General features: G+C 47.9%; 1 protein-coding gene across 2 annotated transcripts; it reads left to right on the forward strand.

The window, feature by feature from the left end:
- The first annotated feature begins 1,288 nt into the window (after positions 1-1,288).
- On the forward strand, positions 1,289-24,613 carry PIGZ (phosphatidylinositol glycan anchor biosynthesis class Z). Of its 2 annotated transcripts, none has more exons than XM_080828794.1 (4): positions 1,289-1,420; positions 5,194-5,319; positions 19,127-19,338; positions 20,804-24,613. In XM_080828794.1, the coding sequence occupies exons 3-4, from the start codon at positions 19,221-19,223 to the stop codon at positions 22,369-22,371; spliced, it is 1,686 nt and encodes a 561-aa protein (XP_080684920.1). In that variant the 5' UTR covers positions 1,289-1,420; positions 5,194-5,319; positions 19,127-19,220; the 3' UTR covers positions 22,372-24,613. The 2 variants fall into 2 exon arrangements, with proteins under 2 accessions (XP_080684920.1, XP_080684919.1); XM_080828793.1 differs by having other exon boundaries at positions 19,130-19,338.
- Positions 24,614-25,441: the final 828 nt, after the last annotated feature.

The following is a 25,441-nucleotide window of genomic DNA, read 5'->3' on the forward strand; positions in this document are numbered from 1 at the left end:
GGCTTTTGGGCCGGGGCCTCCTGCTCCGACACTCCCTGTCCTGCTGTCTTTAAAACCTGTTGCAAATGCTGGGTCCCCAGAAGGGACTGAACCGTGGGATCCCCTCATCCCCCTCCCGTAAAGCAGCGCCCAGAGCTTTGTTGAGAAAGTCTGAGTTTGAAGGTAGAGACATTCCTTGGAAGACGCCACCACACCATGGCTGCCGTTGTGGACCACGCTCGCTCACAGCTGTGTCCCCAGGGCCAAGCAGTGGGCGCCGGAGAGAGGTGGGGCACCGAGAGCCGGCCCCGCCCTCTGACTCAGCGAGAAAGACTAGTGTCTCTGCACACCCGCAGCTCCCCGGAGCCTCGCGGCCTCCCTTCCCATCCTCTCGCCCCACTGAAGCGATCTCGTCCCCAGCTTCCCCCGCTCTCCCCGCCGCGCCCGGAGCAGTGGTTTCCGCTTCAGAGTACCCCTGCCACCGAGATGGTCTCTCCCTAATGCCCGCCTTCACACAACCCCCCACACACGCGCTGGGATGCCCCTGTCTGTGGTTATCAGCGCCCGCTCTCCGGCCCCGCAATTAGAGCTCCGTGGCCCCGGGCGCTGTCCCTTTATTCTAGAACCTGCTGGTCCACTGCCCTCCTGGAAACAGTCACCCTGCCCCCATCTCCCCCAACCCTCCCTTCATCCCCGTCCTGGAGAGGGCCACACAGCTGTGGCCGGAGGACTGGATCTCCACGCGGGTAGTTTAGCGTGCTCCTGGGCAGGCTTGAGCAGCCTCGTATCCTGATTGGGTTTAGGTGAGTAGTGGCCACACCCCGTGGTGTTGGCTCCTCCCCCTTGAACACCTGGTCGGTGGGACCAGTCCTGCAGCCTCGCCTCCGCCTGGGGAGCCTCAGGGGAGCGGCACCCTGGTCTTTCTGGAGAACTTCCCGCACTTATTAAGTTCAGTGTCCTGCTGCGTTGTCACCTCCTCTGGGGACCTCCGACTCTGTCCTTGACCCCCGCCCCATAGTAAGCACACCAGGTGGATTCTAGGGGCTGAGATAGGTACCAGCGGATCCCAGACCTGGAGGAATCTCAACCAGACGGGGCTGAGAAGCAATCAGAGAGCGCCAGGGGTCTGCGCCGTGAAGCACAGGACTCTGTGGAAATGAGATTGGGGAGGGCTTCTGAGGGATCTCAGCAGTTGAAGCAAAATGAATAATGAAAGAAAACACTGTTATGTTTTTTTTTTTTTTATGATTTTATTATAGCAAGCACAAGCGGGGGGAGCAGCAGAGGGAGAAGGAGAAGCAGACGCCTCGCTGAGCAGGGAGCCCCATGTGGGACCTGATCCCAGGATCATGACCTGAGCTGGAGGCCGACGCTTAACTGACTGAGCCACCCAGGCATCCCTATGTTTGTTTTTTCATGTTGTCTTCACAACAGCTCTGAGGTAGGTACTATTGTTAACTTCATTTTACAGATAGAGTGCCCTTTTGTCATGAGCAAGTGACAGCAAGGATTTGAAACTGGGCCTAGGACTCCAAAGAGGGTTTTAACCTTTATATTATGAGCATATCTGGCCAAGGAAGCAATGTGAGCAGAGGCACTGGGGTGAGAAGGCAGGACAGAAGGGGTAACTACAGAAGGACGTGATGTTTCTGGAGCGCCAAGTTCTGCACCCACAGGGGTGAGAGTGGGGCCGGTGGGGACTGGCGGGCCTTGTAAGCCGTTACCAGTTGGTAAAGCATGCCACTCTTGATTGTGGGGTCGTGAGTTCAGTGAGTTCGAGTCCCACTTTGGGTGTAGAGATGATAGGGAAGAAGGAAGAAAAGGAGGGAGGGAGGCAGGGAGGGAGGGAGGAAAGAAAATTAGTATCACTTAGTGAAGGGGTGAAGAAGGAAGATGACCCCTGGATTTCTGGACTGAATAACTGGGCAAATGGTCATTCCCTCCTTGCTGTAGGGGATGGGTGCAGGGCTGGTTTTCGGGAAAGTGATGACTTCTGGTTGGCTTCCCTGTGTTTGATGTGGGGGCAGAAGCCTAACAGGAAGTGGCTCCAGGCTCCAGGGTCAAACAGACTGGGTCCAGCCAGCGCCTACCTTCATCAACCTACTAGTTCTGTCTCGTTGGGCAAGAAACTTGATTTCTTTAAACCTGTTAATTCATCCATAAGATAGCAACAGTAATAGAATTTTAGGGTTGGGATAAAATGAGAATAAAAGGAGACAATGTGCGGTGTCTGGAACATAATACATATCGAAAAGTGGCAACTCTCTTATCATTGTTATTATTTATTATCAGTAAATCTAAAGCTCAGAGAAGAAGCAATTTCAGGAGTCATCAAATGGAAATTGAGACCAGGAGAGTAAATGAGATGATCCAAAAAGAGTGTAGAGGCTGAGAAGGGTGGAAGTTGAATACCAGGAGCCCTGGCATTTCAGGGGTAGACAGAGGAAGAGCAGCATAAAAACAAATGGTTATAGAAGGAGGAAAGCCACCAGAGCTTGGTGCCGAGGAAGCCACATGTAGGAGCCACACAGCTGACTGATCCTATGTCTTCTTCCTCCTTCCTAACAGAACCTGATGTTGTCAGGGTCAGCACGTTCTGGATTCTGTGTGTCTCAGAGAAGGTAGCCCACAGCCCTAGCTTGAAACCAGCAGCACGGTTGCCCCTGGTTATCACATTGCCTTTGCCAGTGATTGGTTTATGAAGGGTATTTGATTCCTTTCTGGCCAATGGGACCTGATGGAAAGTCTGTTGAGGGACTTCTGGAAGATTTCTTTGATTTAAAAAAAAAAAAAAAGATGCCCATGAAGACGACAACCACAAGGAGATATCATTTCACACTCACTAGGATGACTAGAATCAAAAAGTCAGATAACATCACATGTTGGCCAGGATTTCGAGAATTTAGAAACCTTATGCATTGCTGATGGGACTGTAAAAAGGAACAGCCACTTGGAAAACAATCTTGCAGTTCCTCAAACAATTAAACGTAGGGTTACCATATGACCCAGCAGTTCTACTCCTAGGTATAATACCTGGGAAAATGAAAAAACTAGGTCCCACAGAAACTTACACACAAATATTTATAGTGGCATTATTTGTAATAGCCAAAAGGTGGAAACAACTCAAATGTTCATTGACAGATGAAGGGATACACAAAGTATGCTACATAACAAGCAGTGGAATTGTATTTGGCCGTAAAAGCAGATAAGTACTGACACAGGCTATACAGTGAATGAACTCTGAAAACATCATTTTAAGTGAGAGAAGCAAACCACAAAAGGCCACGTACTGTATGATTCTAGTCATATGAAAGTCCAGAATAGGGAAATCTGGGAGATAGGGAAATAGGGAAAGAAAGTAGGTTGCACTTGCTTAGGGCTGAGGTGGCAACAGGGGGATGGGAGATGATTAAATCAATGATATGCATTTTATTCTTGAGGTGATCAGAATGTTCTAAAATTGACCAGAGGTGGGGTGCCTGGGTGGCTCAGTGGGTTGAGCCTCTGCCTTCGGCTCAGGTCATGATGTCAGGGTCCTGGGATCGAGCCCCGCATCGGGCTTTCTGCTCAGCAGGGAGCCTGCTTTCCCCCTCTCTCTCTGCTTGCCTCTCTGCCTACTTGTGAGCTCCCTCTCTGTCAAATAAATAGATAAAAATCTTTAAAAAAAAAAAAGGATTAAAATTGACCGGAGGCGATGGTCACACAAATATGTGAAGATACTAAAGCTATTGAGTTGAACACTTTTTTTAAAAAAAAGGTTTTATTTATTTATTTGAGGAAGAGAGAGAGAGGAGAGGGACAAGCAGATTCTGTGCTGAGCACAGAGCCCCATGCGGGACTCACTCCCACAACCCTAAGATCAGGACCTGAGCCAAAATCAAGAGTCAGAGGCTTAATGCACCAGCCACCCAGGCACCCCTGAATTGAACACTTTAAGTGAGTGAATAGTATGTTCATTATATCTCAATAAAACTGTTGCAAAAGAAGCAACAATAAAAGTGACACACGAGGAACCTATAGACTCTTCTCTCAGTGTTGTTGTGTCTAGATGGAATGGCTGAGACAAACTGTCTTGCTACCAGCCTGAGGACCATGTCCACACAAAGAGGCAGAAATCATAAGGGTCACTGGAAAGTAGCAAAGGAGCCCCACTGGCACCAAGCTCTGGTGGTCTTGTCATATGATGTAATGAATTGTCATATGATGTAATGAATTGTTTAAAGCCTGTGTGAATCAAAGTTTTTGTTGTTGATATTGTCTCCAAACAAGAACTATAATCACCGCAGGATTTAATATAGGGAAGTAGCTGCTTATGAACCTTGGGAGGTTCTGGATAGTCAAGGTCTTGACTTCTAGAACACTGCAAGACTGACCCTCGGTAGGAGCTGCTGCCTCTGTGGCTGTCAGGAGAAGGCAACACAGGAGGCCAGCACCGGAACTGCTGACTTCCAGAACACAGTGCTGTGTTTGCAACACAAGGGTCGGGCAGCCACGGCCAAACCACCCCAGCTGCCTGCCAGCACCCACACAGCCGATGAATTAACAAGGAACACTGCATCAGAAAACTTACCCATCAGGGCGCCGGGGTGGCTCACTCGGTTAAGGGTCTGCCTTCAGCTCAGATCATGATCCTGAGGTCCTGGGATGGAGCCCTGAGTCAGGCTTCCTGCTGGGCAGGGAGTCCGCTTCTCCCTCTCCCTCTGCCTGCCACTTCCACTGCTTGTGCTTTCTCTCTCTCTCTCTCTCTGTCAGGTAAATAAATAAAATCTTAAAAAAGAGAGAGAGAGAAAGAAAGGAATAAAACTCACCCATCGCCTTGACCTTACTTGCCAGAAGAAAACAAAAGGAGGAAGGAAAGCTTTTACTTGGCTTCTACGTCCCAGATGTCTCCCTTCTAATGACCAACTTTTCTGCTCTTTATTCCTGCTTCCATCTCAGACCTTCTCTCCTGCATCATTTTTCCTTCTGCCTAATATATATATATATTATATGTCCTTTGGAATGTTCTGAGGGTCTGCTTGTGGAGATATTTCAGTTTTGATTTGCCCCAAAATATCTTTGTTTTGCCAAAAAGTTTTGGACGTGGAAGGTAGACTGCTAGTTATTTTCTTCATTTTCTTTTTTCCCCCTATGCATGTATGTATGTCTGTCTGTTCTTGTGGGATGCAGGGGAGCATGTGTCTGGGCCCTTTCACGGTTCTCTTTCCCCCACAGGGTGGACCCAATTGAGGGCTGGGGCCTAAGGCCCAGAAGGTCCAGAAGAAGGGTGACAAGGGGCCCTTCAACGTGGAGGCACTGGATGAAATCAGAATGAGACACAGGGTCAAGATGGAAAAGCAGGTGAGTGCAGGATGGTTTCGCTGGTGTGGTAGAGCTCAGGGACTGAGAAGCTCTGGAAGGCTGTGGGGACAAGCACGGGGGTGTTGGGGGGTGGGGAGCTACGCTGCTCAGAGCCCGGAGCATCTGCTACCCAGGAGACCTACGCAGAGCCTAGGTGTCCCCTGCTGCCAGTGCCAAGTTACTTTCTCTTAGCGTAGGAATGTCCTCATCCTTGAGGGCTTGCTACCTACAGCCACCTCTGGTACCAAATGACCAGAGTTCAGTATGAGAAATAGAAGCCAGCAGAAAAGGAATTTATATACAGGAACTAAAAATTGTGGGACATTGGGAGAAGGAGTTGTCATTTGGGCCTCCAGGGGAGACTCTGAACCCCCAGAAGTAACTCATGAGAGGGACCACCGTGCATGTGACAGTCGGGCAGGTGTAAAGGCTCCCTTGGAACTCAGTCATATTTAGTTGCTGAGAATCAGGACACCACCCTAACTGCAGCTGTGTCTCTGTCCCTACAGAGCTGGGGACAGACACTGGAAAGCTGCTGCAGGAAAAACTCCATATCCCCATAACCTTGTTTGCCCAGAGAAGACAAGGCCAATTGCAGAAATATGCTTGTCTCACATCTGCTTTCCCGGTTCTTTTTTTTTTTTTAAGATTTTATTGATCTATTAGAGAGTGAGCAAGAGAGCATGAGGGGTGGGGAGGGGCAGAGGGAGAGGGAGAAGCAGGCTCCCTGCTGAGCGGGGAGCCCGACATGACAGGGGGACGACATGACAGGGGGACAGCAGGGGAACTTGATCCCAAGACCCCAGGATCATCACTTGAGCCAAAGGCAAATGCTTAACCAACTGAACCACCCAGGCACCCCTGATTTCTCAATTCTTAAAACCTAATTTGTATAACCCAACTTCCAGGGGATCTACAAAAGGTAGCTTTTTGTTTCCCAACCTTTTGTGGTGTAGGAAGGCACCCCAGAAGGTGACGGGAATTGCGGAAGGGCTCCCTGTTGTCAAAAGGTTGATATCCAGGATCTATAAAGAACTCCTCAAACTCAACACACACAAAACAGACAATCATATTAAAAAATGGGCAGAAGATATGAACAGACACTTCCCCAATGAAGACATACAAATGGCTCTCAGACACATGAAAAAATGTTCATCATCACTAGCCATCAGGGAGATTCAAATCAAAACCACACTGAGATACCACCTTACACCAGTTAGAATGGCCAAAATTAGCAAGACAGGAAACAATGTGTGTTGGAGAGGATGTGGAGAAAGGGGAACCCTCTTACACTGTTGGTGGGAATGCAAACTGGTGCAGCCACTTTGGAGAACAGTGTGGAGATTCCTCAAGAAGTTAAAAATAGAGCTTCCCTATGACCCTGCAATTGCACTACTGGGTATTTACCCCAAAGATACAGATGTAGTGAAAAGAAGGGCCATCTGTACCCCAATGTTTATAGCAGCAATGGCCACGGCCGCCAGACTGTGGAAAGAACCAAGATGCCCTTCAACGGATGAATGGATAAGGAAGATGTGGTCTATATACACTATGGAGTATTATGCCTCCATCAGAAAGGACGAATACCCAACTTTTGTAGCAACATGGACGGGACTGGAAGAGATTATGCTGAGTGAAATAAGTCAAGCAGAGAGAGTCAAGTATCATATGGTTTCACTTATTTGTGGACCATAACAAATAATATAGAGGACAAGGGTAGATGGAGAGGAGAAGGGAGTTGAGGGAAACTAGAAGGGGAGGTGAACCATGAGAGACTATGGACTCTGAAAAACAACCTGAGGGTTTTGAAGGGGCGGGGGGTGGGAGGTTGGGGGAACCAGGTGGTGGGTATTAGGGAGGGCACAGATTGCATGGAGCACTGGGTGTGGTGAAAAAACAATGAATACTGTTATGCTGAAAATAAATTTAAAAATTTAATTAAAAAAAATGGTATGCAAGGTGGGGACCTGACGTAGTCATTGGGTTTGACAATTGGAAAAGCAAGGAGGCTCTCGAGGGCTGTGTCAGCGCAGTGGAGATGGGCAGAGCCAATAAGACGTGAGGAGCGAATTCGGTGAATGTGGATGTTTTAAGGAATCCTTTGCGGGGCAACAGAGAGAGGGATAGCAGATCGAGGGCGGCTCAGCTTCAGAGAGAGTTTGGGTTGGTGGTTTTTCTAGGAATGGTAGCGAATCGAACATGTTTATGATGAAGGAAAGGTGCCGACTGAGGAGAACAGGGGGAGCAAGGAGGTAGGGAATGGATGGAGGGATTGTGGCTAGTGGCAGGGGACACTTACAACATGTGGAAAGGTGCTCAGGATATTTTGCTAAGTGACAGAAGCATGTAAAACAAACATTGTGTGGTTCCTTTCCTCTTTTTCTAAAAATTATTTTTATTAACATATAATGTATTATTAGCCCCAGGGGTACAGGTCTGTGAATCGCCAGGTTTACACACTTCACAGCACTCACCATAGCACATACCCTCCCCAATGTCCATCCCCAGCCACCCTATTCCTACCCCACCCCCCTGCAACCCTCAGTTTGTTTCGTGAGATTAAGAGTCTCTTATGGTTTGTCTCCCTCCCGATCCCAACTTGTTTCATTTTTTCCTTTCCTACCCCTCAACACCCCCCCCGCCCTATCTCTCAGATTCCTCATATCAGAGAGATCATAAGATAACTGCCTTTCCTCTTTAAAAGTATATTAGATACACTAAAAGGCCTCACTGAATTGTCAAACAGCCCCCAGAGAGACCAAACTCAATCCCATGGTTGCTAGCCTCAGCCCTGAGAAGTAGCAGGCCAGCCGCAGGCGTGGGTGTGGGCAGAGCCCGTGAGTACAGGTTGGCTTTAGCCATCCCAGCCAGTCCCTCTCTTACCCTGCCCCTACTCTTGGAGGCCGTATGGCCACAGTCTGGCTTGTTCTGTAGGCCTTATGTTCAGGTCATTACCCTAAAGGTCCCCTGATCACCCACCGTCCTGTACATGGAGGAGCAGCCTCCCGGCAGTTCTAGAAACAGCTTCAGAGGCCTTGACATGGCATCTTCCCATCCCATCTACCCTCAGTAATTGTGGAGACACCCAAATTCCCCATAGGGGTTTGGGGACCACATCCTGAAAAAGCACCACTGTGACTGCAGCACGGTCCTCTCACGTTTCCTGTTTCCTCTCAGATAATGACCACAAGATTCTCTGACCAAGGCTGACTCCCGAGTGCATGACTTCCTTGAAAACTACCTGACATAGTTGAAACTAACTTAGCTTTTCACAACCCCCATCTTATCTCTCAGCATGCTTATTTCTTATGCCAACCCTTCTCTCTACATATAAGTGTGAAATAATAATTCATATTTAATCTATCTGATGTCATTATTGTATATGCATTGAGTCTGGGACCATTTCTAATCATTATCGGCCCCAGGCTTGGGTGGTTCTTTTTTTCTTGTGGGAGGGATAGTACCTGATCATGTGAATTCAGGCTAAAAAGCTAGACCGAAGGTAGGCTCATGGTCACACATTCTCTGGGGAGAACCTGTGCCCTCCCTAATCTGATTAGCATTAGATTCCAAGAAAGGCAGTTCTTCTTGCATTCCTCTGTATTATTTATACAAAACCTATTATAATAAATATAATAATATGTGGGCTGAACAAAAGGTAAGGAATGCTAAGTCACCAGAGCAGGGGCCTAGAGAGGCCTGCAGAGCGTTGAAGCCAGACTTGGACTCGGGACACATGCAGAACTGAGTGCATATGAGCATGGGTTTTTGTGATCTCTCAGGACTGGCAGGATGGAAGATAAATCCTGAAGCCCCCTTGAGAGAGAAGGCTGACAGGAGACTCTCTCTCAAAACGGGGACTCCAGAGGACTACATTCTCAGTATAAAGGGGACCTAGAAATAAACTGTTCCATCCCCAGAGGACTGTAAGAAAACTGCCTTTCTTGGATCTCGAGGCTAATCGAATCAGGGTACAGGTAGGGCAATCTGTTTCTGGGATTGTAACCACAAACCTGCCCTCATATAGATTTTTAGCCTGAATTCACATGATTAGGCACCGGCTTCTCTAAAAGAAAACAGAAACAAAAACCTGGAGCCAATAATATGATCAAAATTGGTCCCAGACTTGTGATGCCCCCAGGTACCTGACAGAAGCAAGTATAAATCCTTTTCAGTGGAATTCAGAAATTTGCCTTCATCCCTGGCCTCAAATAATTCCCACAGGTTATGTCCAAGGAGTAAATGAAATAAAATAATTTAGTAAATATAGAAGTAAACAGGGCACGATGAGTGAGAACCAGCAGAAACAAGACAGCAGATTCATACCTAAAAAACTTTAGATGTTGGAATTATCAGATCTAGTATAACAAATAAGTATGCTTAATGTAATATAAAAATAAAAGAGCCTTGAAGATATGACAAAAGAGCAACAAATGTGGAAACAAATTGAATAACTCATAGGAAAGAAAAATATAAAATTGAAAAGTAAAAACTCAATAGGTTTTTTTTTAAGATTTTATTTATTTATTTGACAGACAGAGATCACAAGTAGGCAGAGAGGCAGGCAGAGAGAGAGAGAGGGAAGCAGGCTCCCCACTGAGCAGAGAGCTCGATGTGGGGCTCGATCCCAGGATCCTGGGATCATGACCTGAGCTGAAGACAGAGGCTTTAACCCACTGAGCCACCCAGGTGCCCCTCAATAGGTTTTTTTAAAAAGAAGATTTTATTTATTTGAGAGAAGAGAGAGAGCATATGCACGAGTTGGGGGAAGAGCAGAGGTGGAGGGAGAAGCAGACTCCCTGCTAAACAGGGAGCCCGAGGCAGAGCTAGATCCCAGGACCCTTAACCATCTGAGCCACCCAGGAACCTCTCAGTAGGTTTAACAGCTTGTTAAATACAGCTGAAAGGATGATTAGGGATGTGGAAGATAGAGCAGAAGAAATTAGTTGAAAGACCAGACAGACAAAGATATAGAAAATACAAAAGTAGAAGTTAAAATGACATGGAAGATAGACCAACAAGGTCTACCATACATTTAATCATACTTCCAGAGGGAGAATAAAGAAAGAAAAGAGAAGAGGTAATATTTGGGGGGGGGGAAGGAAGATTACTATCTATAGATGGAAAAGGACCCTTATCCACAAAGTCAGGAAGCCAAAAACGTTTCCAATTATGCTAAAAAGAAATGTACACCCAGGGGTGCCTGGGTGGCTCAGTGGGTTAAGCCTCTGCCTTCAGCTCAGGTCATGATCTCAGGGTCCTGGGATCAAGCCCCACATCGGGTTCCCTGGGATCCTGCTTCCGCCTCTCTCTGCCTGCCTCTCTGCCTACTTGTGATCTCTGTCTGTCAAATAAATAAATAAAATATTTTAAAAAAGAAATGCACACCCAGAATCATAACGTAGTGAACGCACAGAACATAATGTATTAAATATTACAGTACTGGCCACCAATGGCAGCCCCCGGGGCACCCCGTCCCTGGAGGAATTGCTATCAAAAGGCAATGCCAAGAAGACTGAGGAGGAGCTAGAGGAAGCCCTTTTGGAGAGATTGTGGGGACTATCAGAGATGTTCCCAGAAAGTCCCCTGTCTGGGGCTGGAGCCCCTTTTGATCTCTCCATCTTTGTGGCTGAGAAACCAAACAGATTTTCCACAGCAGCCCTGTGGGTTGGGACCACCTCCTTCATGATCCCCGTTCTCCCTCTTGTTCTTGAGACTGAGAAGTTGCAAATGGAGCAGCAGCAGCTACAGCAGTGGCAAATACTTTGTAGGGCCTCACATAGGGTTCTCAGGAGGCATGCCAAGGGCTCGACCTCAACTTCCTGGAAAGATCTAGATTGTTACTCTGTGACTTGTCTTGGTGGGACAAGTCTGAAAATTCAACAGTGTTGGAACTGTTGATTATTTGGATTCTTCTTCTTCTTCTTCTTCTTTTTTTTAACGCTGGCACATTGATCTCTCTACAACCGCCATGGAGAATTCTCCCCAGTGTTTCCCGGAGACTCCCAACTTGCAACTGTGCCCTCCACGCTGTCCCATTTCTTCTGTCTTCACTCTGATACCAGAGTGCAGCAATGCGGATGGTTACTCCAGCTCTGGCCATCCCACCCCTTTTGCCAATTCCCTTGTGATGGGAAAATCTCCTCACTCTCCCACTGAGGCATAGGGACTGATGCTCCTGGGAAGTATGTGCCCCTGGCCATTTTTGTGTTTGAGCATGGAGATGTTGGGAAGGGACATACACACGGTATGAAATACAGAAGGCATTACAGCTGTAGTTGGAAAGCAGCCACTGTGAATTTCTGTGTTGGAAAGGAGGAAGGGCTGGCAGCGGCTTTAACCATAGGGTGGGGACCGTGGAGGACAGAGCAGGAGCTCATTTTCTTTCCCATTTTGGCTACTAGAGACCTGTGTGTGTTTGTGTGTGTGTGTGTGTGTGTATGTCTAAAACAGAAAAAAGGGCTCCATTTTTGTGTTTAAATATTAAAAGTGATTCCAACAGAAAAAATTAAAAAATAAATATTAATATGATATACTAGTAAATACTAAATAAGAGAAAGCTCGTATAAGTATATCAATATCAGAGAAAATATTTTAGGGACAAAACATGAGAGATAAAAAGATAACTGTATAGAGATGCCTGAGTGGCTCAGTCAGTTAAACATCTGATTCTTGATTTCAGTTCAGGTCGTGATCTCAGTGTTGTGAGATCAAGCCCCACATTGGGCTTCACGCTCAGTGGGGAGTCTGCTTGAGATTCTCTCTCTCCCTTGTCTCTCCCACCCCCCGCACATGCCCTCTCTCTCTGAAATAAATAAATCTTTAAAAAAAAAGATAGGGGCCCCTGGGGGTGGCTCAGTGGGTTAAGCCTCTGCCATCGGCTCAGGTCATGGTCTCAGGGTCCTGGGATTGAGCCCCACATCGGGCTCTCTGCTTGGCAGGGAGCCTGCTTCCTCCTCTCTCTCTGCCTGGCTCTCTGCCTACTTGTGGTCTCTGTCTGTCAAATAAATAAATAAAATCTTTAAAAAAAATAAATAAATAAAAATTTAAAAAATTAAAAAAAAACATTTAAAAAAAAGATAACTGTATAATGATAAAATGTCCAATTTTCCAATAAGGTACAACAGTTCTAAACTTTTATAAAAACAATGACATAGCTTTAAAAATGAGCTAAAATGACAAAATCACAAAGAAAATGAGAAAAGCTCACTACCGCATTGGCTCTTTCAACACACATTTCTGTGATGTGTAGAATAAGCTGTGGAAAATTATTAAGGATATAAAAGGTCTGAGCAACACAATTAAGAAACTTGATCTAAAGAACAGGTGTGGAACTCTGTCTCCAGTAACTAGAGGATATATGGTGCTCTCAAGCATCCGTGGACTGTCTGCAAAAATGGACCCTTAAACGTTAAATGTTGGAGGTGCGGAGGGATGAATAGGCAGTGCACAGAGGATCTTTAGGGCAGTGAAAATGCTCTCTACAATACTATAATGGTAGATACATCATCATACATTTGTTCAGACCTATAGAATATTCAAACATCAAGAGTGAACTGTGATGTTGATGTAAACTGAGGACTTCAGGTGATGACGATGACAAGGTGGGCCCATCAGCTATAACAAATGTTCCGCTCTGGTGGGGGATGTTGATAATGGAGGCGGGTGCTATGCGTGTGTTGGGGGAGGGGGATATATGGGAAACCTCCATAACCTTCCTCTCAGTTTTGCAGTGAACATAACACTGCTATAAAAGATAAAGTTTTGATCAAAAAAATTAAATTCTTCAACCATAAAGCATTAATCAAAGGAGAAATTACAATGAAATTTTTACCAACAAGGGTCCTTGGGGTCTCTGAGCAATAGAAATTTATTAGAGGCCAAAAGGAAGTTCCAGGCAAGGCTGTTATGGGGGTTTATGCTCCAGCACCAGGAAGGCAGCACAAAGGAAAGTGTTCTTCTGCCAGCTCTCCAAACAAAAGCAGGGGAAAGTTCTTAAAGAGATTGTGACAGGAAAGGAGTGACGTCTGAGTTTGCAGGGTGAAGAGAGACACAGGAAGTCGTGTGTGCAGACACAGTGAACATGCTCCCTTAGGCATTGTATGTCTCATTAATATGAGACACGAGGTTTTAGTATTATAATGAGGGGAAAGGTCAGTGATAGGCCAGCGCTGGGGTCCGCCCCAGTGCAGACTAGTTTGAACCCTTCCTTTGATAGGCATCCTGCTTTGCATTCTTGCAAGATATGCTAGTCAAGAGGCACAGGGTTTCCACTATCAAGGAACACTAGATTTCCTGGTCAGGACTGAGGGGATCTCAGTCCAGTCCCTGCTCTGTCTCAGGATTAGAAAATCTTAATAACCAAAGGTGATGAAAATATGGAAATATTATATAGTATAGCTTGTGGGATGCAAGTAATACAGTATTCATTTATTTTTTAAAAAAGATTTTATCTATTTATTTCAGAGAGAGACAGTGAGAGAGAACATGAGAGGGGAGAAGGTCAGAGGGAGAAGCAGACTCCCCGTGGAGCTGGGAGCCCGATGTGGGACTTGATCCCGGGACTCCAGGATCATGATCAGAGCTGAAGGCAGTTGCTTAACCAACTTAGCCACCCAGAAGCCCTTAACACAGTATTTAAAGAAAAATGTATTATCTTAAATATTTCTCAAAAGGGTTCAAAATTTAATGAGCTGAAAAGTTAAAGGCTCAAAATTAATGAGCTAAGCATCCATATCAAAAGGTTTAAAATAAAACAGCAAAATAATCTTCCAAATAAAGTAAACAGAATGAAAAAATAAAGATAAGAAAAATTAGGGTGTCTGGGTTGCTCAGTCGTTAACCATCTGCCTTTGGCTCAGGCCATGATCTCAGGGTCCTGGGATTGAACTATGCATCAGACTCCTTGCTCAGTGGGAAACCTGCTTCTCCTTCTCCCACTCCCCCTGCTTGTGTTCCCTCTCTCCTGTCTGTCAAATAAATAAAATCTTAAAAAAAAAAAGAAAAATTAATTTAAAAAAAAGATTTTATTTATTTATTTGACACAGGGAGAGAGAGGTCACAAGTAGGCAGAGAGGCAGGCAGAGAGAGAGAGAGGGGGAAGCAGGCTCCCTGCTGAGCAGAGAGCCTGATGCGGGGCTCGATCCCAGGACCCCGGGATCATGACCCGAGCTGAAGGCAGAGGCTTTAACCCACTGAGCCACCCAGACGCCCCAAGAAAGAAAAATTAATTTAAAAGGAGATGAAAGAAAAAAAAGGGACAAAACCAGAAGTCCATTTTTCAAAAAGATTCATAAAGTTGACAAAATGCTGGTGAAAAGGATCAAGAAACAAAAAGAAAGCATAAGAAACCAACATTATAGGAATAGAAATGAGTTAAGAATTCAAGCCACAGATTGGAAAAGGGCATTTCTCATGCAGTCAATATAAAGAATATATAAAGAATTCCTACACATAGTAAGAAAAAATGGTCAGAAGGAATTCCACGGAAGCACCAAAAATGTTCCACAAGCATTTGAAAAAGTGTTGGACCACGTTAGTGATCAGGGAAATGCATGTAAATAGCCCCCAAGATTCACAGAATCAAGCTGTTAGACAATCCCAAGCATATTGAAGCAGTGGGCACTGTAACGTCTGCTGGCTGGCGGGACCTCTGAAGACCGCTGGGCATTGTTTAATGAAGTTAAAAGTATGCATGCCCAAGACCCAGGGATCCCATTTCTAGGTATGTAGTTCAGAGAAGTCTTGTATAAGAGTGTATTTATAGCAGCATGCTTAGGAATAGAAAAATGTGTCAACACCTGGAGATGCTCTTGCAGATAAAAACAGTCCAAAGGGTAAATTAATTTTAGTATACCCACCCAGTGGAATATCACAGAGCAATGAGGACAGACTGCAGGTGCAGGGAACAGCATGAATCCCCCCACTAGAATCTTGAGTAAAAGACACGAGTCACTCACTGGTAGGTTACATGAAGAATTATCGCATTGATCCAAAATTCAAACACAGAGGGGCATCTGGGTGGCACAGTCGGTTACGTGTCCCTCTCCGGGTTTCAGCTCAGGGTGTGAGCTCAGGTGGTGAGATGGAGGCCCTCGTCCGGCTCCACACTAGTGTGGAGTCTGCTTGAGACTCTCTCTCTCTGCCCCTGCCCCTACTCTCTCTCTCAAATAAATAAATCTTTTTTTTTTTTAAAGATTTTATTATTTATTTGTTTGTCAAAAAGAGAGAGAGAGAGAGTGTGTGTGAGAGTGAGCACAAGCCAGGGGAGAAGCAGATGCCCCACTGAGCAGGGAGCCGGATGCGGAACTCGATCCCAGGGCCCTGGGGTCAGGACCTGAGCTAAAAGCAGATGCTCAACTGACTGAGCCACCCAGGTGCCCCAAACAAACAAATCTTTTTAAAAAATAAATAATAAAATTCAAACAGGGTTATAAACCTCAGATTATTTAGGGTGTGGTGGTCAGTTTTTTGTGTCAGCTTGACTAAGTGATAGTCGCCAGTTAATCAAACACGAATCTACCTGCTGCTGTGAAGGTATGTTGTAGATGCGATGACAGTCCACCATCAGCTGACTTTAAATAAGGGAGGTTATTCTAGATAACCTGCGTAGACCTGACAGAATCAGTGGAAAGGACTTTAGAATGAAACAAGGTGTTCCCGAATAAGAAATTTCTCTCTGTGGACTGCAGCTTCATCTCCTGCCCCAGAGAGACCTGCCCTTCCTGATGCCCTAGAGATTTCAGATTTGCCTAGCCAGCTCCCCAAACACATAAGCCAATTCCTTGAGATTGATCTTAATGTATATCTCCTACTGGTTTTCTCTCTCTCTCTCTGCCTGAACAATACAGACAAATACAGACTTTATTTACTGCAAGTGGTTCTAGAGGAACAGAATCTCCTGACTTTTATGAATAGAGGTTCTGGGTTTTCTGGAATTGGTTCTCTAGACTGATTAGATTTAAAGGCACTAATGACTCTATTTTGAGTGATAAAGAGGGCACTGGTAGTCCATGGAGTGACGTGGCATTAGAGATACCCCAGAAGGTTTTGGGTGACCGTGTATGTGATATCTTTGCTGAGCTTCCAATTCCCAGCTCAAGGTCCTCAAAAAATGACCTTTGTGTGCCCCGAAAGAGACCCTTCTCTCCTGTTACTTGCAGGGCTGAAATGGCCAAAACCCAAACCCATAATCTCATCCTGTGAGCTGTTCAATTACGATGCACTTTGAATTCCAGCCTGGAAGGAAAGTTAAAGCGAGGGCATGTGAGCTGGCAGAGGCGCAAGCCCCTGGCTCCAGGGGTTCCCAACAGACCAGTTCAGCCACTGAGAGGCAAGTGGTGGTGAGACAGGAAAGGAATTTATTTCAGGAAGGCCAATACGGGAAGACACTAGACTCTGCAGGTGGGCGGTAAAGGTCAGGTCTGTCATTGTCTTGGGGTCACTCACATGGGGCCTGCTGGCTCAGGGCCATCCTTATTGCTTGAAGGGGTAGGTTTGGTCCTCCCTCCCCTCCTCCCTGGGGTGCTTTGCTGGCAGGGTCTTTTGCCTGAGTTAAGAGATAAGCTGGAAAGAAGGATAAATGTAGATGTGGTCCATATATACAATGGAATATTTTTCAGCCATTAGAAACGAAGAATGCCCACCATTTGCATCAACATGGGTGGAACTGGAGGGTACTATGCTAAGTGAAGTAAATCAAGCAGAGAAAGACAATTATCATATGGTTTTACTCATATGTGGAACGGAAGAAATAGCACGGAGGATCATAGGGGAAGGGAGGGAAATCCCAAAGGGGAGAAATCAGAGAGGGAGATGAAGCATGAGAGACTGCGGACCCTGAGAAACAGTCTGGGCATTTCAGCAGGGAGGGGGTGTGGAGATGTGGTAACAGGGTGATGGGTATTAAGGAGGGCACGTGTTGTGATGAGCAGTGGGTGTTATATGCAACTAATGAATCGTTGAACACTGCATCAAAAACTAATGATGTACTATAGGGTGGCTAACTGAACATAATAAAAAAAGAAGAAGAATTTAATCAGTGATGAAGTACAGGCTAAGGTCAAAACAGAGGAAACTGAAGTTCTCTTTCAGGCATTGCCTGGGGTGGAATGGAATCCTTGCTTGCATCCCAGCACCAAGCTTGACCTCAACTTCTCTCTAAAAGTCGGGATACTTGTTCACTGGCTCTGGAGAAAAGGATCTGTACAATTCAGTCCAAAAGAGCAGAGACTGCAAAAGTTATCTTTCAGACTCCTTGAGGTGTTAGTAAGGATCAAGAGGCTCCTTGTCAGCCTCTGCTAGATCCTGTTCTGGTGCTTCCCTCTCTCTCCTCTCCTCTGTGAAGACATAATCCACCTGAGAACAATGGCTGTTGAAGGTCAGGCTTTAAAATATCGAAGTCGGGGGTGAGGGGGTGCCTGGGATTGAGTTCCGCGTCAGGCGCTCTGCTCATCCGGGAGCCTGCTACCTCCTCTCTCTCTCTGTCTGCCTCTCTGCCTACTTGTGATCTCTGTCTGTCAAATAAATAAATAAAATCTTTAAAATAAAATATCGAATTCGGAAAAACAGTCACCACGTGTATCCTTGGAGGAGAATCAAACTTGTGTTTCTGTGTACCTGAGATGATACAAGTGTGCTGATGTCTGAGAAGGAGGTCCATCACGCCACGGGCTCAGAGTCCTACTGACTTTTGAGTCGGGGGAGTAAAAATCCCCACAAGGAGGAAGTGTGTTCACGTGCTCAGGCTGCTGTCCCAGAATTCCACAGACTGGGTGGCTTAAGAAACAACAGAAATTTATTCCTCACACTTCTGGAGGCTGCAAGTCCAAGGTCAAGGTGCCGGCATGATGAGGGCCCTCTTCCTGGCACAGAGCCACCCTCCCACTGTGTCCTCACAGGGTGGAAGGGAGGAGGGAGTTCTGTGGGGTCTTTTTTATAAGAACCCTAATCTCCATTCGTGAGGGCTCCACCCTAAAGGCCTCACCTGTCTCACACCATCACATCAATCATTAGGATTTCAACACCTTAGTGGGGTGGGGCGCACACAGCCAGACCATAGCTGTAAGTTCTTATCACCTTCCAAAGGTAACTTTCAGGGTGTGTGAAGGTTGGAGGGAGTGAGTGGAGACAGTGGGGTCACATGTCGTTTATTTTTGCAGGGAAATGGATGGAATGCATTGAGGTTGCAAAGTTCTCAGAAGTGCAAGAGACAGGCTGCCATGCTTGCCTGTAGACAGGAGCTGGTGAACAGGATGGGGCGGTGAGACCCGTATTTGGAGGCCACCCTAAATCCTATCTGCAGATGTCATACTTAGACACTTAGCAAATACGGTCGGCAAGTAACCAGGTCACTCAACAGAGGCCTTAGTTTCCCTATATGTAAAATGGAGACAGTAAAGACTGCCTGGGTGGCTCAGTTGGTTAAGTGTCTGCCTTCAGTTCAAGTCATGATCCCAGGGTCCTGGGATGGAGTCCCGCATCAGGCTCCCCACTCAGCAGGGAGTCTGCTTCTCCCTCTCCTTTTACCTTCCCCCCAGCTCACGCTCTCTCTCTCTCTCTGAATAAAATAAATAAAAATAAAATACAAAACACAAAATAAATAAAATCATTTAAAAAGTGGCTACAGTAAGACCCACGGCCCCAGACTGTAGAAAGGATGACGTGAGACACGCACGTGAGGTTCCTGGTACTTAGTGAGCATTTGTAAACATCAGCTCTTAATTGTTTGTAGACCCGTTTTGAATTTGTTCGGACAACTGAACACAGTATAATTCACCTTGTAACAACTAACACAGGCTATCCTCAGCAGGTGTGGGTCCGTGGAACCAGAATAGTGTCTGTAGCGGACTAAGAAGCCATTCCAGACATCCACAGGGTCTTGGCAGCAGTTTGATCTGAAGATGGCCCTCCGCGTGCTGTGGGCTAGCCTCAGCCTCCTCCGCCTGGTGTGGTGTCTCCTGCCGCAGACAGGCTACGTGCACCCCGATGAGTTCTTCCAGTCACCCGAGGTCATGGCAGGTAAGTTCCCTGCACGTGGTTAAGATATGCAGCAGTGAAGTCTGGATGGTTGCTGTCTGGATACTCAGGGGGAGGGAGAATCTATGTCTTCGGGGTTGAGCAGTAAATCCATGGGCCTGTCTGGAATAAGAACTTGTAAGTGGGGATTTCACATCTCCTTCCTGACCAGCGACATTGACCTTCTGGACAGTACTAATGAGATGCCAGCCTCTTTGATGTTTTCCTGCTTGGACCAACAGTACCGATTATTCAGAATGAAAGTTGTTTTGGACTCCTCAGTGGAGAGATTTTAGAGTGGGGCTTCCCAGGTGCTTAGGGAAACTTACAGAGGGCTGTGGTCTGAGATACTGAAACTTTTCTTTTCTGGGTTCTTCTGAGGGGTGAGGGAATCCAGGCCTAGAATGCTCACTTGTTAGAATTTATCTGCAGGGGGGTGTAGAATATATCAAGAGGATGGCTGACAGGGACTATGAGGCTTTTCAGATGTTGTGGGCACATGGGTTCCTCCTCCACATGGTTCATAGTTTTGAACCTCCACATGGTTCAGAATGGCTGCTTGAGCTCCAGCCATCAAGTCTAAAATCAAGTCTTTCCAGCCACTGGAGAGGAGATGGGCATGCCTGCTCTCTCTAAGGGCATATATTTTTTAAGATTTATTTTTTTAAGTATTCTCTACACCCAACGTAGGGCACAAACTTACAGCCCCAAGATCGAGTCACATGCTCCTCCGACTGAGTGAGCCAGACACCCCTTTAAGGGCATATTTTGAATGTCACATATTTTTTGCTCATTTCCATCCCATTGGTCAGAATGTATTACGTGAACACACCTAGCTGTGAAGGAAGCTGAAAAATTGTCTTTCTATCTGACCAAATGCCCAAGTGAAGAGACTAAGGAAGGAAGAAAGCAATGGATACTGGGGAAACATGCAGCTGGCCCTGCCATAGGGCTCACAGCTGGATTTGTTTCTTCAGGTGAAAGGTCCAGTCTTTGCCAGTTTTTTTAACCTGAGCCAGTAAAAAAACAAAAACGAAAAAACCCAGCCAGATTTATTTGACCTTGATTTTGTTTCCTTTTCACCTTCTTCTTCTTTTGGGGGGTTGGGGGGTGATATTTATTTTAGAGGTGGGGGAGGGGCGCGGAGAGAGAGAATTTCAGGCAGACTCCCTGCTGAACATGGAGCCTCAAGCAGGGCTGGATCTCAGGACCCTGAGATCATGACTTGATCCAAAATCCAGAGTCGGATGCTTAACCTACTGAGCCACACAGGCGCCCCTCCCTTTGGGTTATCGCCTACCTAACGGTCCGGTCCGCTGCAACATAAAGCAATCACCGGCGTAAAACCCGCGGTCCCCAGAGTCCGGGGAGTGTGCGCGGCACGCTGACGAGGGGGTGGGAACATCTTGGGGCTGCAACCCCTGTCCTTGAGCTTGGACCTGGCTCACCTCCGCTTCTCTGTCCGCAGAGGACATCCTGGGCGTGGAGGCTGCCCGGCCTTGGGAATTCGACCCCAGCCGCTCCTGCCGCACGGTGCTCTTCCCGCTGCTGACCTCCGGCTCCGCCTTCTGGCTGCTCAGGATCTGGGAGCAGTGGGGGCCGCGGCGGGGCCCGGTGAGTGGCTACGTGCTGCTGGTGGGGCCCCGACTCCTCCTCACCGCCCTCTCCTTTGCCCTGGACGTGGCCGTGTACCACCTGGCCCCGCTGTGGGGGGCGGAGCGCTGGAACGCCCTGGTCCTGCTGTCCGGCTCCTACGTCACCCTGGTCTTCTACACGAGGACCTTCTCCAACGCCATCGAGGGACTGCTCTTTGCAGGGCTGCTGGTGGTGGTGTCCCCCCGGTTGGCTTGGAGCCCCACCCCCAGGAAGCCCGCCCCGGGCCCGTGGGGGCACAGCTGGCTGCTGGGGGGCATCGTGGCTGCTGGCTTCTTCAACCGGCCCACGTTTCTGGCGTTTGCTCTGGTCCCGCTCTTCCTCTGGAGCAGCCGCGGGGCCACGCACCCCGGCTTCAAGTCGCTGGCAAAGGAAACGCTGGCGCTGCTCCCCGGAGCGAGCCTCGTGGCGGCGGTGTTCGTGGCTGTGGACAGCTGGTATTACTCCAGTCCCTCTAGATCCAGCACCCTCGTTCTTACGCCTGCCAACTTCTTGTACTACAACCTGGATCCTCAGAATCTGGCGAGGCATGGCACACATTTGCGGCTCACTCACCTGGCCGTCAATGGTTTCCTGCTCTTTGGGATGCTGCATGCCCAGGCCCTGCAGGCGGCCTGGCTACAGCTGCAAGCCTGCCGTGGGGCCTTTGCACAGACGGGCTTCCTGAGGGCTCTGGGGCGTGGGAGCCTGCTCTCTGGCCTCAGGTGTCGCCTCCTGCTCCTCTACTTCATGCCTCTGGCCCTGCTTTCTGCCTTTAGCCACCAGGAGGCTCGGTTCCTGATCCCCCTCCTAGTCCCCCTCGTCCTGCTTTGTAGTCCACAAACCCAGCCTGTGCCCTGCAAGGGCCCCCTGATCCTCTTCAATGTCCTGGGCGCCCTCTTCTTTGGCTGCTTGCACCAGGGGGGCCTAGTGCCCGGTCTGGGGCACCTGGAGCAGGTGGTTCATGCCCCCGTGCCCCCCAGCCTACCCACCCACTACACACTCCTCTTCACCCACACCTACATGCCCCCCAGGCACCTTCTCCACCTCCCAGGCCTGGGCTCGCCCGTGGAGGTGGTAGACCTGGCTGGGACTGAGGACTGGGTCCTGTGCCGAGCCCTGAACAACTTCACCAGGCAACCAGCCTGCCAGGTGGCTGGTGGGCCATGGCTCTGCCGCCTCTTTGTGGTGACCCCCGGCACCGCCAGGCCTGCCATGGAGAAGTGCCACTTCCCTCTCAAGAGTGAGACGCTCCTGTTTCCCCACTTGACCCTGGAAGACCCACCAGCCCTGTCTTCTCTGCTGAGTGGGGCTTGGAGGAACCATCTCAGCCTTCACATCTTGGAACTGGGGGAGAAGCCTGGCAACGTGACTAAAAAGCCACCGCCCATGAGTCGGCCGTAGGTGAAGGCACCACTGCACCTTCTGTGTGGGTAGCTGGGCTGGAACAGAGCCCTGATTCTCTTCCATTCCTTTCCCTTCCAGAAGTCCCACTCCTGCCTCTCCTGTGCATAGGCTTTGGCTGCTCTGCCTTCTGGGTAAGCTGGCACCCTTCTCCCCTTAAAGACCAAAGATCTGACCAGTCACAATGCTGACACCAAGTTCCTCAAAGAACCTGGTGTAACCGATGTCTGGTGAACAGCCTCAGGTCTGTTCCTGCCCTATTCCTTCTAGCCACTGTGATATTTTGATATGTAATAGCACCTGGTTATGAAAAGAGATCCACGTGCAGATGGCATTCCTCTCTCAAACCTTCCAGGATGTCTTATCTCTTCCTGTCGGGATAACCCTCTGGCTTCCTAGATCACCAGAAAGAAGGCAGTGGTGATGTAGAGAGCGGGCAATTCAGATTCCAGAGACCCGAGTTCTAGTCCCTGGTCTACTTGCCACTGTCTGGCTGTGTGATCTTCAGAAAGCCCCTTCCCCTCACCTAGCCTCAGTTGCCAATCTGTATAGTGGATAAAAGTGTCTCTGAGGTGTCTGCCAGCTAACGCTGTGTCATGCCTTGGTCTGCAGTGCATGTCCCCTGTCTAAGCAAGCATATCTGTCCCAAAGCTCTTTAAGCAGCCCTGGTGTGGCGGTGTATTTAATGGCACTCTGGGGCCTGCTGTCTCCATGTGGGGTTATTACCAAAACAAGTAGTTCTAGAATTGCTCTCCTCACTCTCTTCTACTCCTGTCCCTGAGGGAGGGGGTAGGACCTTTTTGCATCTCACCCTTTAAGGATCATTCTCCTGGATTGGGGAGCCCAGATGTTCCCCGTCCTCAGCCTGCCCGAGTGGGAATGGAGAATTAGTAGCTGTCTCCACTTGGGAGCTCTCTGGTGCTCCCAGAGACTTCTTAAATGCAGTCTGGTTGCTCACTAAGCTCAAAGCCCCATCAGAAACCACTTCACAGGATAGAGAGCAAACCCCATGCCATGTGGGTGATGAAAGCGATCATCACAGCCCCAGGCACGGGCACCCCGTCTAAGGGCACCCCTACCAATCCACTGGGAACATGAGGAGCTGCGGCACTCACCCTGTCCTCATTCTCCCTCCTCAAATCTCTACCACCTCCTGAAAATAAGAGGCACCCAGGCCACAGAAATCATTGAGCTGTAAATCAATACAGAGCTGGAGACCAAACCAACACTAATGACCAAGCCTGAGCATTCTTCTAGTCCTGCCTTCTGCTGGCTAAGGTTTGGCGCAGCCCAAAGCAGCAGCCCTCTCAGTCACGCTGTTCTGTGGCTGCTGCTTGTTCTTGGTGCCACACGCTCCTCCTGACTCCAATCCCAAGGACAGGCAGGGTCAGTGATATGCTGGTAAATGTTTAGCAACCATTCTCTGGGGGCACAAAAGCCCCCATGTGGAGCATTTGCCGATTTCCGTGGCATAAATACTCCCACCTTGACTGATTTCAAACTACCACAATGATGCCACTGAACTCCAAGTTGAGAGGAGATGCCAGTAGACATTGGCTCCAGCAAACTACTGGACTTTGCCCTCTTTTAAATTCTGTAGTAATTGCTCTTGTGGTTTATGTTTCTATGAACCTCTCATTTGTCTTCCTATCCCTAGTGCTTAGCGTCATCTCTGGCACACAGGAAACACTTCCTCTTTGCAGCCAAAGATGGCTTTTCTGCCCAAGTGCCATCTTGGAGACACCTGACTCCAGGGTCCCAAACTCCTCCCCCAGTTGGATCCACAATCTCAGAATTTCCTGGAGGAATTCCAGGGAATTGGTTGTAACAGCCTGTGTAGATTGTTGATGGTCTGACTCCTAATAAATTTGTCCATAAAGCGTTTGTATCTAAGTCTATGCAGCATCAAGGGAGGAATCAGAATTGCACTGCAAGATAGCAGGATGAGTTGCTTCCCTGCTTCACTCTCTAGCAGAATTTAGAAAAGCTTGAAAAGCATGCTGGGAGATTGCCACTAGGGGTGGTGGGAAGAATCTGATGTTTCTTTAGTAATAGGGTCATGGGTGGGATGGCAAGCCGGTGACTACAATCACTGGAGTCTCCTCCAATGAAGCAGAAGGCATCCGAAATCACCAGCAGCTGGACCAGAAAGGACCCAGTTTTCTCTCTCTGCTCCGACTCCCTCTACAAAAACAGAAAGAACTTAGTTCTTATCTACTTCCACGAGAAATAAACACAGCCTCCTTCTCTTGCTTTCTCTCTTTTCTTACCAAAATGACCAGTTTGTCTAGCAGCTTCATTGCTTCCTGCCCTGCTTCCCTTTTTGTTCCTGCCAATCTGGAAAAAGACTTCCTAGTGAGGGTGCTTGCCTGTGCTGAGGGTAGGGAGTCAGGCTGGGGACAGCTAATACTCTGCTGCTGAGATCCAGAGACAAAGGAGTGGGATTGAGACCAGTGTGGCAGGAAGGCCAGGGAAGGAACAAGCTCCCCAGGCTCCTCACTGCCAGCCTCAAAGGAGGATCCAGAGTTGCCTCTGATCTGGGATGAGGATTTGTCCTTTAATAGGATTGGGGGTGGGGGGCGGATAGGATGCCAAACCAGGACTTTGGTCTTTAGGAGAGTGGGACTTCAGGCCTCAGGATTAAACAGCAGCACCTCTAATGGGATGACGGGGATAGGATATCAAGTAAGTCAGAAGTATGAACATTTAGAATGTTACTTTAGCTTCTCCATTCCCACAGCAGGTCTCTCCGCCCCTATCCAGCTGTTTCTCTGTAACGATCAGAAAGGCCAGGATATAAATTCTGGTCGGTCACCAATGGAGATGCCAAAAAGCATCTCCTGTGGCTTCAAGCTTTCTAGATTGCATGATTAACTGCGGAGCAATCAGAAATTCGGTCAGAGGCCTCAAATGACCAGGCATTTCTGTATACCACGGATTTTCCACTCATGGTTCCAATAGCTGTCTCGATTGTATCCCAGACCCTCTAAAACTGGCGATAGGAATCCAAGTAGCTTGTTCCATAATAGGCAGTTCTGACGCCCAGTGGTGATAATGGAGGTTGGGGAGG

Source organism: Martes martes, assembly GCF_963455335.1.
Source record: "Martes martes genome assembly, chromosome: 1".
NCBI lineage: Eukaryota > Metazoa > Chordata > Mammalia > Carnivora > Mustelidae > Martes > Martes martes.

Excerpts from the sequence above, each read along its gene's own strand:
- PIGZ (XM_080828794.1), top strand. The coding sequence starts at position 19,221 with ATGGCCCTCCGCGTGCTGTGGGCTAGCCTCAGCCTCCTCCGCCTGGTG. Across the intron at positions 19,339-20,803 it reads GTCACCCGAGGTCATGGCAG|AGGACATCCTGGGCGTGGAG; the intron begins GTAAGTTCCCTG and ends CTCTGTCCGCAG.